We start from the raw sequence: 15,537 nt of genomic DNA, 5'->3' as shown, positions 1-15,537 counted from the left end.
ATCTTTTCTTAATGGAATCTAAATGGAATCTGTTGTCCCCAAAAGACAAAATGAAGCAATTTCTTTTTTCCTTGTCAGGGTTTGAAATTCCTATGGCACTTTCTCGACTGTTGGCATCATTTGCTCCCATCCACACAACCTTCCTATCTTTCCTGGGACCACAATTTCTCATCTACCTGGATTTTTCCCTGGGGGCGTATTTACCACTTAGTCGGATATAGGCGGGCTGCAGTGCCCCGTGCTGCCAGCAGAGGGCCCTGCCCGGCCGTGGTTCTTCCCTCAACATCACCTTATGAAACCTTAACCATTTTTGAGTATTTTCTAACTATAGAATTCCTTTCATCAATATACTTCACATGAAGAAAACACATCTGGTGGCATTCCAGGTTTGTGGCAAAGTCCACATAGACATGAAAAGCTTACAATGTGCTTAGGTTACCATTCCTTGTCTCTCTCTTGCAGTTCTAAGTATCTGCTGCGTAAGTAACAGACTCCAAGGCTTAGCTCATCGAACAAGCTAAGTATTTTCGTATTACTCAAGGAAATTCAGAATAAAGTCCGTATGATTCACTGGTGACATATATTAATATTAGGTTTATGGGTTCAGGAGGCGTTTCCTAGAATGACCATCCTTGTAAATTGTATATCACATTAATATCACATGCCTTATTTCAAGATTTACTTTTTGCTTTCTATTATGTCACTAGATTCTGGAAGCCACTATATCCAACTGTTGCTCCTTTTTATGCAATCTACTTTACACTGGCCTAGGCTCGCCTCTTTAAAGATAGCCTAAAAAAAATAAAAAATAAAATAAAAAAATAGAGATAGCCTAAAGCTGACTCCGAGGTTTGCTAGAAACCCGCGTGTCCATCTTCTGCCCCCCTTTGCACAGTGGCTTTGTTGGGGGTCCTTGGATGTCTCTCCATCTCTGACAGGGGTCCTAGCCTGAGGCACTACAAAAACCGAGGCAGGACATGAGATCACCAAGGCGCAGGGATGAAATGGGGAATTCCAGCAGGGAGACTATGGCTAATGAGGCCTTGGTTTCTGGTCTCTAGGAATCTTGTGGCAAAGTGGGAGCAGGGCTTGTTCTGAGAAGAGAGGGCTTGGCATCTGCCTGGCAAGGGGGATGCCACCAGCCTTGCGGTTAGGCCCTATGACACTTGATGGCCTTCTGCCAGAACACTGTAATAGAAAATAATCTCTGCTCATTACATGGTGAAATGACACCAGAATTACACAGTGTACAGCTTGTGCAACTGTACCAGTGGTCCTGGGCCAGCCAAAGTACTCTACCACTTGGGCCAGTTGTTTCATGTAATCTCATAATCTCAGGTCCACCAGTTACTCTCTAGGCAGAGGTCATTTCCCCCATGTTACAAAGGCTTCCAGGAGTAGCCTTCGTTAGAAAAGCATGTGACTCAGAAGGCTTAGATGGAAGAACATCTGACCCTTATCCTTGTGGCCCACAGAGGCTATCGAAGGGGATCTCAGGTTGCTCATCCTTCACTGTGAAGTGGAGGGGAAGGGAGGAGGGAGGTTGGAGCCAGGAAGCTGCCCACGTGTGCAGAGCAGAGCTCACCACTAACTGGTGGGGTTGGGGGTGAATGAAAGGCCATTTGGCTCAGGCTTCACTTACCCAGAGGGCCTCCCATTGGGCTTCTGACATCATCTCCAGTGGGGTTACACTTTGGTCACAGAGTTACAGTGACAGGATCGAAGGAACATGCTCACCATATAACAGTACCCAGAGCGGGCTGGAGGCTTGGGCTGCTGGCAGGGGCCGCCCTAGAGGTCTAAGGGTACCCAAGTGAAGTTCAAAGCCAGCCCAAGGAAACCATCATTCTGTCTACAAGGAGAGGACACCACCTGGCAGGAGCAGTCTAGGTGACCAGACTAAGCAAGACCCCGCCCCACCTCAGATAACCCCAGGCAGCTTGAGCTGGGGGGTGGTGGGGTGATGGATAGGGTCCAGAGCCAGATGATGCCCCTCCCGACTGCTCTGGACTCTCGGAACCCGGGGTTGGGGTGTGTGTGAGGGTAGAGTGCCCCTCACCTCCACCCCTCCTCTGATGGGGGACGGGAGGGGTTCAGATCCAGATATTGGATTGACATTCTAAAGTACACAAAACCGGTTGTTTTATAAACTGCGGCGTGTCCAGGAAGGAAAACGATCTGCAGGAGACGTGATTTAGTGATGGGAACGGCCCTTAGAATGAAAAAGAATATTTCATGTTTGTGTCCCCACCTGAGCTGAACCCCATGAGAGGCGGATTCCGGGAGCTCTTAGCCTCGATGGAGATGCAGCGCGCTGGGCGGAGGGCACCGGGGCTCAGGTTGCAGGGATAACAGGGACGGGTTGCCCGCCGTCGTGCCACCTGGGAGTGGCAGAGCTGGGATCGAACCCAGGCCTGACGCCGGGGCTCATGGAACCTCACCACCACCTTTTAGCCGCTTGGGCCTCCCACCTCTACCTCCCATCCAGCCAGCATGGCCTGGCATCTTCTGGCCGTGAGAGAGCAGCTTGGCAAACCCGGGACGGATCAGATAGCTCTAAAGACAACGTGGAAAGGACTCGGCTCTGCAGAGCTTCTTGATATATCGAACCAGTGATCACCAAATCGTCAGTAAATGGCATGTCCCATATGGGACAAATTGACAAGGTGGATGATGAACTGTCCAGATGCGTGTGGGATATTCTCAACCACTGGGTCAGAATCCTGCAGGTTGGGACACCTGGGTGGCTCAGTGGTTTAGTGCCTGCCTTTGGCCCAGGGAGTGGTCCTGGAGACCCGGGATCGAGTCCCATGTTGGGCTCCCTGCATGGAGCCTGATTCTCCCTCTGCCTGTGTCTCTGCCTCTCTCTCTCTCTCTCTCTCTCTCTGTGTGTGTGTCTATCATGAATGAATGAATAAATAAAATCTATTAAAAAAAAAAAAGAATCCTGCAAGTTTATGATATGGCTGAGAGCAGGATGGGGACCAGTAGTTGGTCCCACAGTTGCCTTCAGCCCACTCAGGCCCCTCCAGGGCTGCGGGGGCGCTTACTCAGGCTGGGAAAGGGGATGGAGAGAGGATAGCACCACTGCTTGTCTGCCCTGGTTTGTTGCCTCCAGTGCTCCCGGGAAGGGGGTGGGGGGCAAAGACACTGACCTTGAACTAGTACCAGACATTTGCCCACAAGCTCCTCTGGATCTCAGTCCCCCTCCGGTGCCGAGTTCAAGAGAAACCAACTGCTCACCCAATTTTACCTCAAAGAATGCACATTGCAGGGGTGGGATGACAGGTGGGCCTTGTGTTCATAAGGGGACTTTGGACGACTGTGTATGACTTCATGTACGTGAAATCACAGAGAGGTGTCAAAGGAACGGATCCATTCTCCAACCTCAAACCCACATCCAAGCATTGGTCCACCTGCATGGAGTGCACAGGTGCTGTTGGCCTTTCACATAAGAGCCGGCAATGATCTTGAACAAGGCACAGCGTGGATGTCAAAAGTGGAAAAAAACAACAACCAAATTTTGATAATTTCCCGGAGATGTCTAGGTGTCATCTGGTCTCTGAAAGTCCCTGCCATGTGGGAAAGAAAACCAGGGGGAAAACCAAGATAAGGCAGGCTCGGGGGATTTAGTTCAGCTTTGCTCAGACCCTGCTTTATTGTATGGGTCCTCTTTTATTTATTTATTTATTTTTAAAGATTTAATTTATTCATGAGAGACACAAAGAGAGAGAGAGGCAGAGACACAGGCAGAGGGAGAAGCAGGCTCCATGCAGGGAGCCCGATGTGGGACTCAATCCTGGGACTCCAGGATCATGCCTCAGGCCGAAGGCAGGCGCTAAACCACTGGCCACCCAGGGATCCCTTTATGGGTCCCCTTTTAGTCCATGGGTTCCTGCAGGGCTCCTAAGATTAGGAGGCTCATAGCTATTTTTCCAGCTTCCATGCTCCCATTGTGGTTAGCTCCTGCCTTTGGCCTCATTTTAGTAACTAGAGACCTACAGGTAGGATCTTCCTTGTAGGGTACCCAGACATCTCTAAATTTGAAACCTAGGCTTGCATAGAGAACTCTTCCCTCTCAGCAACCCCCCTCCATGGCTCCCCTCCCTCAGGGTCTGCTCCCTTCTCTGTGGCATTCCTGGCTGCTTTACAGTTGGGCACTAGCCCGCCACACAGTGCAGGTCAAGGGTGGGCTGCTTGGTTTCTGCCCGGGTACCTGGGCTGTGTCGGCAGAGCTGCCACGAGGGGGCGCCATGAGTCCCTGTTCTGGGGCTGACCGTGGCTGCTGACCTTGAGAGGACCAAAGTTCTGTTGCAGCTCAACGGGTGGGCTCTGCTGCCCCCTCCCTCGAGGCGGCCCTATCTATTCACCCTCTTAGCTATCCTCTTGGCCCTGTCCATGCAGGTGGCCAAGTTGGCTCAGCCAGTTTGGGGTTATCCTTGCACAGAGACACCTGCAAGTAAAGTGAGGGGGCATCTGTCTTGAGCCTTTAAATGTCTCACATCTTTGAATTTTGGGAAATTTTCTGGGCAGAAGTGCATCCTTCTGAGACCCTCACAGCTCACCCGGACCCCTCCCATTCTCAGCTCTGCCCCGGCGGGGTGAGGGGCCAGGTGGCTGCCCTGAGGGGAGAAGCCACCCACAGTTCACTCACTCCACTTGGTGAGATTTGCAGTTTTTCTTTTGGCTGGTGACCTCTCGCCCCAGATTTAACCTTGAGAGCCCGCATGGCCTAACAGCCCTGATGCTGCACTACAATTTAGTTTCCCATTGGCCCAAGGAAAATGCCATTCCTCATCCTTCCATCTGTTTCTTTAGAGGGTGCTGGCAGGCACTGTCCACTGTTAGAAACCCAGTCTCAGAGCATAGGTCTCAGCACCCATGATTTCCTAAATCTCCTCCCATGAGAATGTTTGCCACAGAGCGCAGAGCTGGCTCGCGCTACCTGAGGCTTACATAATAAGGCTATACTGGGAGAGAAAAGAAGCCAGCCAGTGGGAATCTGGGACAGAGGAACAAGCAGGAATCAAGGAAGGAGAGAAAAAGTGGATCCATATCAGCAATGCCCTCAGGAGCCCAATTTATGGCCTCAGGGCACACCATTCAATATCAAGAGTATTCTGCAACAATAATTTTTTGGGGAAGGATGAACTCCAGGCATCAAAAGATCCCAAATCAAAGGAAGAGTAAATTATATTCATCAAAAGCCTGAGCCAGAAAAGACATCTGGACTCTCTGATAATTAGAAAGTCTATTTCCAGAGTATTCTTTGCCCTAGCATTCCAGGACTTGAAGTTTTTCTGAATCTCAAGGTTTCAGACTTCAGACATTGGGCTTCAATATCTGTGTCCTTCAATATCTGTGCGTCTCCCTCTGGGGAGTGCCAACAGGGCACTCCTTTCTAGAGCGGAAATGTTACTTAAAGATTTGGAAAGTAAAATGTTACTCAAAAGTTTAAAACACAATTACATAATGAAATAGAATGCAACATGCATAGATTTTAGAAATTAAGTTCAAACTCTCAAAAATGTAGGGCTATGAGACAGACTTTGGTCGAAAGTTTTGAGATACTGCCTTTCGTAACTTGCTGTGTGATATCGGACAAGTTTCTCCACCTCTCTGAGCCTTGGTTTCCTCATCTGTAGAACATGAGAGTGAATGGATTTCGAAAGCCTCAGGGTTTTGCCTGCTATGCCTTTCCTTTAATTAACTTTACTCATCTCTTATATGTATCCGTCTGAGTCTTCTGGAGAAACAGAATCAACGCATATTTCATACTCATCCAAGACGTTGGCTCATGGGATGTTCCCAAGTCTAAAATCCGTGGGGGCAGCCCCACAGTCTGGAAACTCTGTCAGGAACTCAGGAGGCAGAGTTCATTCTGCTTCCAGAAACCTCAGTTTTTGCTTTTAAGTCTTTCAACTGATTGCACAAAGGCCACCCACATTTTTGAGACTAATTTCCTTTATGTAGAGCCCCTGGCTGTAGATATTAACCACATCTACAAAACATCTTCAGATCAATGCCTAGATTCAATAATTCAGTACTCGAGTCTGGTAAGTTGACACACAAAACTAGCTGTTGTGGCTGTGATATACACGTCTGGGCATGACCTTTGTGGTGCTCAGAAGAACCCTAAGCTTAAATTAATGCTCAGCTATCACCTGCCTGACATTTTTGTTTTGCACTGGACCCTGTGACTGATATAATCAGCCCCGCCGAAGGGCTGGTTCTGGCTCTCATAGCCACGGTCCTGGATCTTTTGGCTGAGGTAGTTTTTGTCCAGGTGGGCTGGCCAGGTCTTCATGGCTATACCATTTCCCTGACCCTTCATCTTGTCTCCCTGGTATTACTATTTCACGTCCTATGCACATTAATTTTGTTTCCTTGAACTAGAATATACATTTCTTCATGCTCATTGGTGTAAGAAATATATAACATAAAATTTCCCATTTTAACCACTGTTAAATAAATAATAATGTCAGTGGCAGTATTAAGAACATCCACATTGTCATGCAAACATCACTGCCATCCATCTCCAGGACTTTTTCATTGTCCCAAACTGAAACTCAGTCCCCATTCACCACCCAGTCCCTACTCCCCCTCCCCGACCCCCTGGCCACCACCATTCTCCTTTCTGTCTCTAGAAGGTTGACTACACCAAATACCTCATCTATGTGGAATCATACAGTGTTTCTCTTTTTGTGCCTGGCTTATTACATTTAACGTGATGCCTACCAGGTTCATCCATATTGTAGCATAAGCTAAAATTTCTTTCCTTTTCAAGGCTGAATAATATTTCACTGTCTGTATATTATACATTTTGCTTATCCATTCATCTATGGACAGTTGGGTTGCTTCCACCTTTGAGGATTGCGAGTAGTGCTGCTCTGAACATGCTGTCCAAATCTCTCTTCAAGTCCCTACTTTCAGTTTTTCTGGGTATATACTAGAAGTGGAATTGCTAGATCGTGTGGTAATTGTATGTTGAATTTTTTGAGGAGTCGCCATATTGTTTTCCAGAGTGATTGTGCCAGGTTACATTCCCCCCAGTGACGCACAACAGTTCTACTTTCTTCATGTCCTTGACGATACTTCTTATTTTCTGTTTTTTAAATTTTTTATTTTTTAAATAATCCTGATCCTAATGGGTGTGAAGTGATATCTCATTGTGGTTTTATTTGCACTTCCTTAATGATTAATGATGTGGAGCATCTTTTCTTGGTCTTATTGGACATTTGGATGTCTTCTTTGGAGACATCTACTCAAGTCCTTTGCCCACTTACAAATTTTTGTTGTTGTTGAATTGTAAGAGTTCTTCATATATCACAGATATTAACCTCTTATGAGATATGAGATTAGAATATACATTTCTTGAGGCCAGGAACCTGTCTTAATGTTCTATCAATCCCCCCAAAGCACTTGACACCTAGTAGGTCTTCAGTGAATATTCACAAAAGAATGGCCACAAAGTGTGAAACTAAGGCAAGTTGAAACTAAATTTGCAAAAGGAATATGCAGAGCATTTTCCGGGCAGGCCCAAGACCCATTACCTCTGGAGGGAAGCCAGGAAATTAGTGAGCCTCCTGTTCCCAAACGATTACCTGGAGATGAAGAGATGGGGGCAGAGAGTGAATAATTCTTGGTCTTTATTTAACAGAAGGCAAGGAGAGGCCCACTCCTCAAACACCCCGTGAAATAGACATGCTTAGAGGTCAGGCTATGGGAGGTCAGGTGGACAGACAGAGATGGAGGAGGGCAGTCCCAGGGCTGGTGGACACTCACTTGAGCATTTGAAACCCCCTCAAGGGTGTAAGGATACCTGCATGACAATTGTGCCCAAATACACGTTAATAGGGGCTCTGGAGTTACAGACACCCAGCTGGCAGGTGGAACCTGTGAATGACTGGATCCCTGACCTCTTAAACAAACATAACATTTTGGGGTTCCTCTATTTCCTGGGAAAACAGAAGGTGGTGGTGGTAGGTTTAGGAAAAGGGACTGCCCCATGGAGATGCAAATGGAGATTTGGGTGCTCTTCTTTGCATGGGGTAGTTGTGAAGATACAGGAAGTAGAATGGGGAGCCCTGCCCAGATCCAAGCTCATGGTTGTGGGTTGGAGCAGCTGTGGGTCCTGCAGAGAGAGGTCTGCTCCCCATCAGGCCAGTGGGACATTGAGCCTTCAACCTCTCCAGAGGTGGGCCTGAGGGAAATGAGGTGGGCTCAATTAATTTCTGTTTCTGCTTCAGTAGAACACCTTCTCCAGATACGCGTTCAGGAACATTCCGGTGGGGTCCAGCTTTTCTCGGATGGCACAGAACTTGGAAAAGGCTGGGTACATTTTCTCAAAGTCCTTCCGGGTACAGTTGTGGGCCTGTGGAAGCAACCAGACAAAATGGGCCTTGTTCCGTGGAGCTGATATTTCAGTGCGACTGCAAACAGGCAACCCTGTGTCTGTGTGCCCGAACATGCGACACTCCTATCCCGGGGCGCACACAGGCATCCACTCACTCACACATGCATGCATGCATGCACACAAAATGCATGTACCCATACCTACATGTGCGTGTGTGTGTGTGCACACATATCCAGGCATACGCATGCACGATGTATGGACACACATAATGTAAAGACCCAAATACGAGAGAGGAAGTTCTTAGGAAGGTAAAGAAGAAAAGTGTTACCGTGCTAACATTAAATTCTCCATTCCCCCTGCCACCTCACAGTGTGACCCAGGAGAGGGCTCTGGCCCCAATTCTACTGCTGATTAGGAAGTCAGTCCCATCACCTCGGAGAGACTCTCCGTTCCCTATCTGTTAAAGGGGCTCATTGACTCCTGCCTTATCCTGCCCGGTGGGTTTCTATGAGAAATCAAATAAAATGAAAGATGAGCAATTTCTCTGAAAACTCTGAGGCAGTTTTCACTGAGCACAATCATGGAGCTGTCAGAACAAGGATGCCAGGGAAGCTGGGTCTGGGTACAGCAGTGAAACCCTCCCTTCCTGTGACATGTGCTCAGCTCCTGGATGGCAATTCCTGAGCCTTGGGCAGGCAGAGGAAGAGAGGCACCTGCTGGTGAATCTGCACTTCTCAGCAGTGGCCAGGCTGATGGCCCTGTCAGCCTCTCACTGGCAAATCCTACCTTGGCCCAGTGGGGCCTGCCCCCGACCTTCTTCATGATGGTCTCGTAGGTCAGCCAGTAGTCCAGCCGTGGCACATCCTTGCCGTAGGGCCTGGTGGGGAGCAGAAGATGGTGAGGCCCCATCCCTGCCCTAGCATCCCACCGTAGTTAGGTGGCCTTCTCCGTGCCGTACTCAGCACTTGGCATGCGGCGAGGAGTTTAAGCCGTGGCTCTGCCCGCAGGACACGGATGGCAGTGATCAAGCAACTTGAGGGGTTTTGCTCATTGCTCATCACTAGAAGGATTTCATAAATGGTTGCTTCCTCTCACATATTTTATAGTTGGCATCCAAAACTTATCATGAGTTTAAATATATTATACATGCACACACACATCTTTATGGTATAACATAGAAATATGTCATCTTTTTTTTAAAATACCATGACAGTTTTTCTTTCTTTCTTTTTTTTTTTTTAAGATTTCTTTATTTATTTGAGAGTAAGAAAGAGAATGGGAGAAGGGCAGAGGGAGAGTGAGAAGATGGAGAGAGAATCTCAAGCAGACTAGCTGAGCACGAGGCCCAACGAGGGGCTCGATCTCAGGTCTCTGAGGTCATTATCTAGGCCAAAATCAAGAGTCAGACGCTTAATGGACTTAACCACCCAGGTGCTGCTCAATATGTCCTCTTTTTTATTTTATTTATTCATTTGAGAGAGAGAGAGAGAGAGAGAGAGAGAGAGAGAGAGAGAGAGAGAAAGCATGGGTGGAGGGGAGAGGCAGAGGCCGAGGGAGTAAATATGTCATCTTTTTGCCAAGCCTAGGAATCTCCAAATCCCCTCACTTGACATTTAGAAAGCATGACCATAGAACCTTACTGCCAACAGCCAAGTCAGACTTACTGACAAAAAAATCTAAATCAAAACTTTCAAAAATTCAAATAAACGCGATGTATACCCATGGCAACTTTCTCACTTCTGATCTGCATTCTTAGGTAGGGAGAAGACAGATAGAGGGACAGACAGATAAGGTCTGAGCCTTGCCAACAATCTGTCCCTGTGTGAAATAAGCTGCCTCCCATTCAATGCATCTTTCCAAAGCTCTCTTTTCTGGCTTTTTGGGACATGTTTCTGGAACGGCGCATTCTATAATTGTCCCTTGGGCATCCTCTACGTTTGAGGTTTTTACATGCTGGAGAAATACCCCATAGTAAGATTCAAGCTGGGGGAGAGGTATGTTTTTCTCTTGTAAAGTCAGAGGAGGGCTGTTATCAATGAGGGCTGGAAGAAGAGGCAAAAGGAAGACCCATTTTACGGGGGAAATCTTTTTAAGAGATGGGCTTCTTAAACGTGCATGTCCTACGCCCTGTCCTGGAGACAGCTATGTACAACTAACCAGGTAAAGGTACCTGCATAGGGCCTGGTGGAGCTGGTCGGGATGGGCAAATGCATCCAGGCAGGCAGCTCGGATGGAGCGGGATCCTCTTTTCTGCTTAACTTAAACCTGGCCTCAGAATCCGCCTCAACACGCCGTTCCAGGCTCTCAGAACCATCGGCCAGAGTAGGCACGCGAGATAGCATGCGTTTGCCACTGCATGATACCCATCTCCCAAGTGGTAGCTACTCGGAGTCACATCGCTTATTAATATTGATTATTGTATTAACATAACAGGGGGTGGAAATGGTAGTCGTAGGAACCCAAAGGAGAGAGAGACTATCTTCTGCCACCAGGATCAAAGAAGTCTCACCGGACAAGGTAGCATTTGAACTGGCCTTGAAAGATGGGTAGGGAGGGAGGGGGTCCTTTCAAAGCTGAGGAGCTGCCTCCCCAACCCCTCCCCCCCCCCCCCCCCGCCAGAGAGCCAGTCACCTGTACATGATGATGTTCATGTAGCAGCTGTCCCTCTGGAAGCAGGGGCTCAGCAGGATGTCATCCCCGCGGGTGAAGCGGACCTCCACGGGGAAGTGGGCCACCATCTTGGGGTGGGCCTCCAGCATGGCTTTCAGTTCCAGTAGGGCCTCCTTGGTCTTCTCTCTGCACTCGGCCAGGGGGACAGAAGCCAGCCCTTGGGAAGGGGCCTCCAGGAGCCTTCACACCGGGCTCCCCATGGCCCCCCCAGCCCACGCCCCAGGACGGGGGCTCCCAGCTCCTCAGGAGGCCCATTCTGGTGGCTGCTCTCAAAGTCCTTCCTATGGAAGTAGAGCCTCTGAATGTCCCTCCTGGAGGGCTACTAGGGCTCTTGGTTCAGCCCTGCCTACCCCCTGCCTAATCAGGGGGTTCCCTCAGGTGTCTGGCCACAGCTGGCCCACCCCACTGGCCTCTTCCTTCTCTGTCAGGGTAAAGTCAGTCTGATTCTAATACTTCCACTTGTCCTTATAGTCCCTCTGGGACAGTAGTGCCCCAGCCCTTGAACGCAGTGACGGGACATCCCCTAAGCCCTGGACACCATCACCCACTTTCCTGCAGAGAGACAGACAGAGGGGACCATTCAGAGAGAAAGTTGTAATGAGCCATGGGCCACAGGCCACAGACCCAGCCTAGGTCCTCACCAGGTGTCCCTCTCAAGGGAGAGTACCAGCCTCTGGCAAATGAAGGGGGGCTCTGTCCCCCCCCCGACGGACTGAATGCAGGGGACAGTCTTCCAGAAAAACAAGAAGCTGGGCAAGAAGCCCCATGCTTCACGCCCATGGGCTGCAACCCACCTCCAAGCTGGAGAGGGACCAACCAGGAGGACAGAGGGGTCTCCGTGGCTGGTGTCCCCTCACAGGTAGGACAGCTGGGTAACAAGGGTGCCAGAAGGGGGCTCGGCCTCCAGTTTGGCCCCTGCTAATAACGGGCGAGACTGGGAACCTGGCTGACAGTGTACATGCCCGGGCTGCGGTGAAGACCCAAGGGTGTCTCTCTGACACGGGCCACCCGCAGCCTGGCCCGCGCGGCCCCTACCTGGGGATGGCCCAGTCCTGGACATGCTGCTTGAAGCGGCACTCGTAGGTGAAGATCTTGTGGCTGAGGTCACTGCTCTCCTTCTTCCTGGTGAACAGGAGCCAGAAGAAGAAGCGATTGATCCAGCCCACGAGGCCTGGCAGGAAGGAACTGGGGGGTAGCACAGAGGGTGATTCGGGATCACAGCACCCAGCACTTAGCGGGTCCCCGTGTGCTTGCAGACTGTGCGGTGAGTTCCTTGCAAACCTCATTCTCTACAGACTCTGCTACTTCTGGATAGCCCACATGTTTGCCACTTGCTCTCCTATTGATGAGCAGCTTGTTTCCAGTGTTTGGGTGGGTTTTTTTTTTTTCATTCTTAATTTTGGTAAAAAAAAAAATACATGACATTAAATTTACCATCTTAGCCATTTGTAAGTGTGAAGTTAGCAGTGTTAAGGATATTCACATTGCTGGGGTACGGGATCTCCAGAATCCTGCCAGGCTGAAAGTCTGTCCCCAATAAACAACTCCCCGTTCCCCTTCCCCTCCCCAACCCTGGCAGCCCCCATTCTACTTTCTGTGTCTATGACTCTGCTCTAGGGCCCCTCACAGAAGAGCAATGTACAGGATTTGGCTTTTGTTTGTTAGTTTTTATAGATTTAATTTATTTATTCATGAGCATACACAGAGAGAGGCAGAGACATAGGCAGAGGGAGGAACAGGCTCCCTGTAAGGACCCCAATGCAGGACTCGATCCCAGGACCCCGGGATCACAATCTGAGCTGAAGGCAGATGCTCAACCACTGGGCCACCCAGGTGCTCCAGGATTTGCTTTTTTTGTGACTGGCTTATTTCCCTCAACATCTTGTCCTTAAAATTCATCCATGCTGTAGCCTGTGTCAGAACGTCCTTCCTTTTTAAGACCGAATACTATGCCATTATAAGGAAAGACCACATTTTGTTTATCAATTCATCCATCAGACACTTGGGTTGCCTCCACCTTTTGGCTGTTATGAATAATGCTGCTGTGAACATGGGTGTGCAAATCTCTTTAAGTCCCTGCTTTCAATTCTTTTAGATATATACCCAAAGGGGACACAGGCTCTGAGGCCGGTTGCAGGGGCCTCCCTGGTCATCCCACTCATAAGCCCGATTCCTGCCAGCCTAGGCTCCTGTGAGCTGAACTGGCTCTGATCCCGTCAGTTGTAGCTTGTGCCTCTCCTGGAGTCACTCAAGACTCCTGGTAACAAGGCTTAGTCTGGTTTCTTCCTGCCTGTGGGGAGCCTCTGGTTAGAGGGACCCTCCCCAGACGCCTGTCCCTTGTCTCATCCCTTCTGTCTCATCGTCAAAAACCCATCCCAGCTGCTCAAAGCTCATGGGGGTACAGATAAGAACAGCAGGTCCGGGGACCCCTGCCCCCTTAGGTGGGGCACTAAAGGCCATTGTGAGAAGGGAGGGAACACCTTTCATGCAGACTTGATCCTGAATCCTCCAAACAACCCATCTGTTGCTAGTGGCTCTACTTTACATATGGGTAAACCACAGCCGAGAGAGGCTGAAGGATTTACCCAGAGTCACACAGCAGGAAAATGAAGGGGTGAGGACCAGAGTCCGTGTTCTTCTGAATCCACAGCTCATGCTCCTCCTGTGGTCCCAAGCTGCTGAGTTTCCTGGGACTCAGAAAGGGTACCTGGGTTCATGCTGCAGGGGCAGGGCAGGAGAAGGATGTTGCCTGTTTCAAGGTAGATGTTCTCTGGTGTCTCAGAGGCCAGCTGGCTGCGGTGGAGCTTCCACTGGCCCCTGGGAGAGGGTTATTCTAACCACAGGAGCTGAGCTCGGCCCTGGCCTTGGCTCACCCTCCAGGGACTTGTTCCCAACAGACAGCCTGCCTTTCTGTGCTGGTCAGCTGCAGCCACCACCCTCACTCCTACAGTGGACCACTACCGAACTCCTCAAAGACAGGTGTCAGGCTTTTCATTTGGTGTTTCTTACACAGTTATCCAGGAGCCACCTCTAGGTGCCAGCCACTATTTGGGGCACTAAGGACCGAGTATGATGAAACAGACAGGGTCCTTGCCCTTGCAGGGCCACCATGAGTCTTACAGTGAAGCAGCCATTTAAACCACCAAGCACAATCTGTTATTCACTTTTCATTCCCTCACTTTTGGGCACACAGCTTAGTGGGCGCTGCAGAACTGCCAGGGTGGGGGGAGCCGGGTGGATGCAGTTTCCAGAAGCAGCTAAGCCATGGGGGCTGAACTCAGAAGCTGTGGAGCTCCCACAGAGTGTCCACCTGGGGCTGGGAACTGGCAGCTGTGGTTTAGAGCCCAATTTATTTGGGTGCTCACTGGGCTCAAGCCCCGGAGACATACATGTAAAACTGCTGAGAGGCTGTGATGGAAGCTGGAGAGAAAGCCCCTGACGGGGCATTTTGTACCCTCACTCCCATCCACAATCTGCTGGAGCGGTGGCTCCCAGTGGGGCTTACTCATGGCTTCTTGTCCCATCCCTGCTTGGATGCAGTAAGTCCCGGCTTGTGTTCACTCTCCTAACACCTTCCAGGCAGTGAGTCACCCCAACGTGGGTCCTAAGTGGTGCCACCTGTTGCCCCCCTTCCCTGGCGAAGGCCAACTTTTTCCCAGATGCCGGGATTCAGACTCGTGTCCAGGACCACCAAGAACTTCAGCTAGTTCTGCAGGTCCTGCTGCGGTGCCACCCTTGATGGGATTTTATGCCTGATTTCTTAATAAGACACAGAAGTACCAAAGTAAAAGAAAAGATGGCTAATTTTCACATTAACATTATATACATCTACACGTTAAAAACTATAAAAATGCAAGACAACACAAACAGGGAGATGTTGCAACAAATTGCTCAAAATCTATAAATAAAACTCTACAGGACAGTAAGCAAAAAATACCCACAAATTTCACTTAAGACAAAATAAAAGCACCAGGAGCAATGGTTGAGAATGCTCACAACAGTATCATTTATAACAGAAAAAAAAAATTTCGGAAACAGCCCAAATATCTGAGTATGGACAAATACATCATGCATATAGTGACTAATGAGTAATTACAGCTATGCATATCAACATGGGTAATTATCATGATCGAAGCTGGATTACCACATTTATTATTTCAGGATTTGTAAAACTAAGCTATAAATAAGAACAAGGGAATGATAAGCATAAAGTTCAGGGTGGCGATTCTTCTTGGTGACGCCTTGGAGGCTGTGATTTGGGACTTTACAAAGACCACTCCAACTGTACTCGTGTTGTTTCATTTCTTTTTTTTTTTATTTGAATTCATTTATTGCTATTTTGGTTGTTTCATTTCTTAAGCTGGTGGTAATCACATGGGTGCTTATGACGTTATTCTGTATACTTTAAATACGTTTTTAATATTATTTTGCATGTATAAAATATCTCAAAAAATTTTATAGAATGCCATCCCATGTCTTGGCTGGTGACAAAGTTACCACTCAAGGCCCCA

The 15,537-nt window shown here is 48.9% G+C and overlaps 1 protein-coding gene across 2 annotated transcripts in view; it reads right to left on the bottom strand.

Annotated features, from left to right (window-relative positions):
* Window positions 1–7,638: 7,638 nt before the first annotated feature.
* Window positions 7,639–15,537, bottom strand: part of LOC129493755 (L-gulonolactone oxidase) — a 32,033-nt gene continuing 24,134 nt past the window's right edge. The window contains exons 9-12 of one of the 2 annotated variants that reach the window (XM_055300232.1): window positions 12,062–12,211; window positions 10,988–11,152; window positions 9,143–9,233; window positions 7,639–8,374 (exon numbers count right to left, since the gene is read on the bottom strand). In XM_055300232.1, the coding sequence (XP_055156207.1) occupies window positions 8,246–8,374; window positions 9,143–9,233; window positions 10,988–11,152; window positions 12,062–12,211 (535 nt within the window). In that variant the 3' untranslated portion in view covers window positions 7,639–8,245. The remainder of the gene's footprint in view (window positions 8,375–9,142; window positions 9,234–10,987; window positions 11,153–12,061; window positions 12,212–15,537) is intronic. The other variant, XM_055300233.1, reaches the window with a different exon arrangement.

This window comes from Nyctereutes procyonoides, unplaced genomic scaffold (assembly GCF_905146905.1).
Source record: "Nyctereutes procyonoides isolate TBG_1078 unplaced genomic scaffold, NYPRO_anot_genome, whole genome shotgun sequence".
NCBI lineage: Eukaryota > Metazoa > Chordata > Mammalia > Carnivora > Canidae > Nyctereutes > Nyctereutes procyonoides.
Note: the sequence above shows the minus strand (reverse complement) of the source record. Positions and strands in the feature narration are given on the sequence as shown.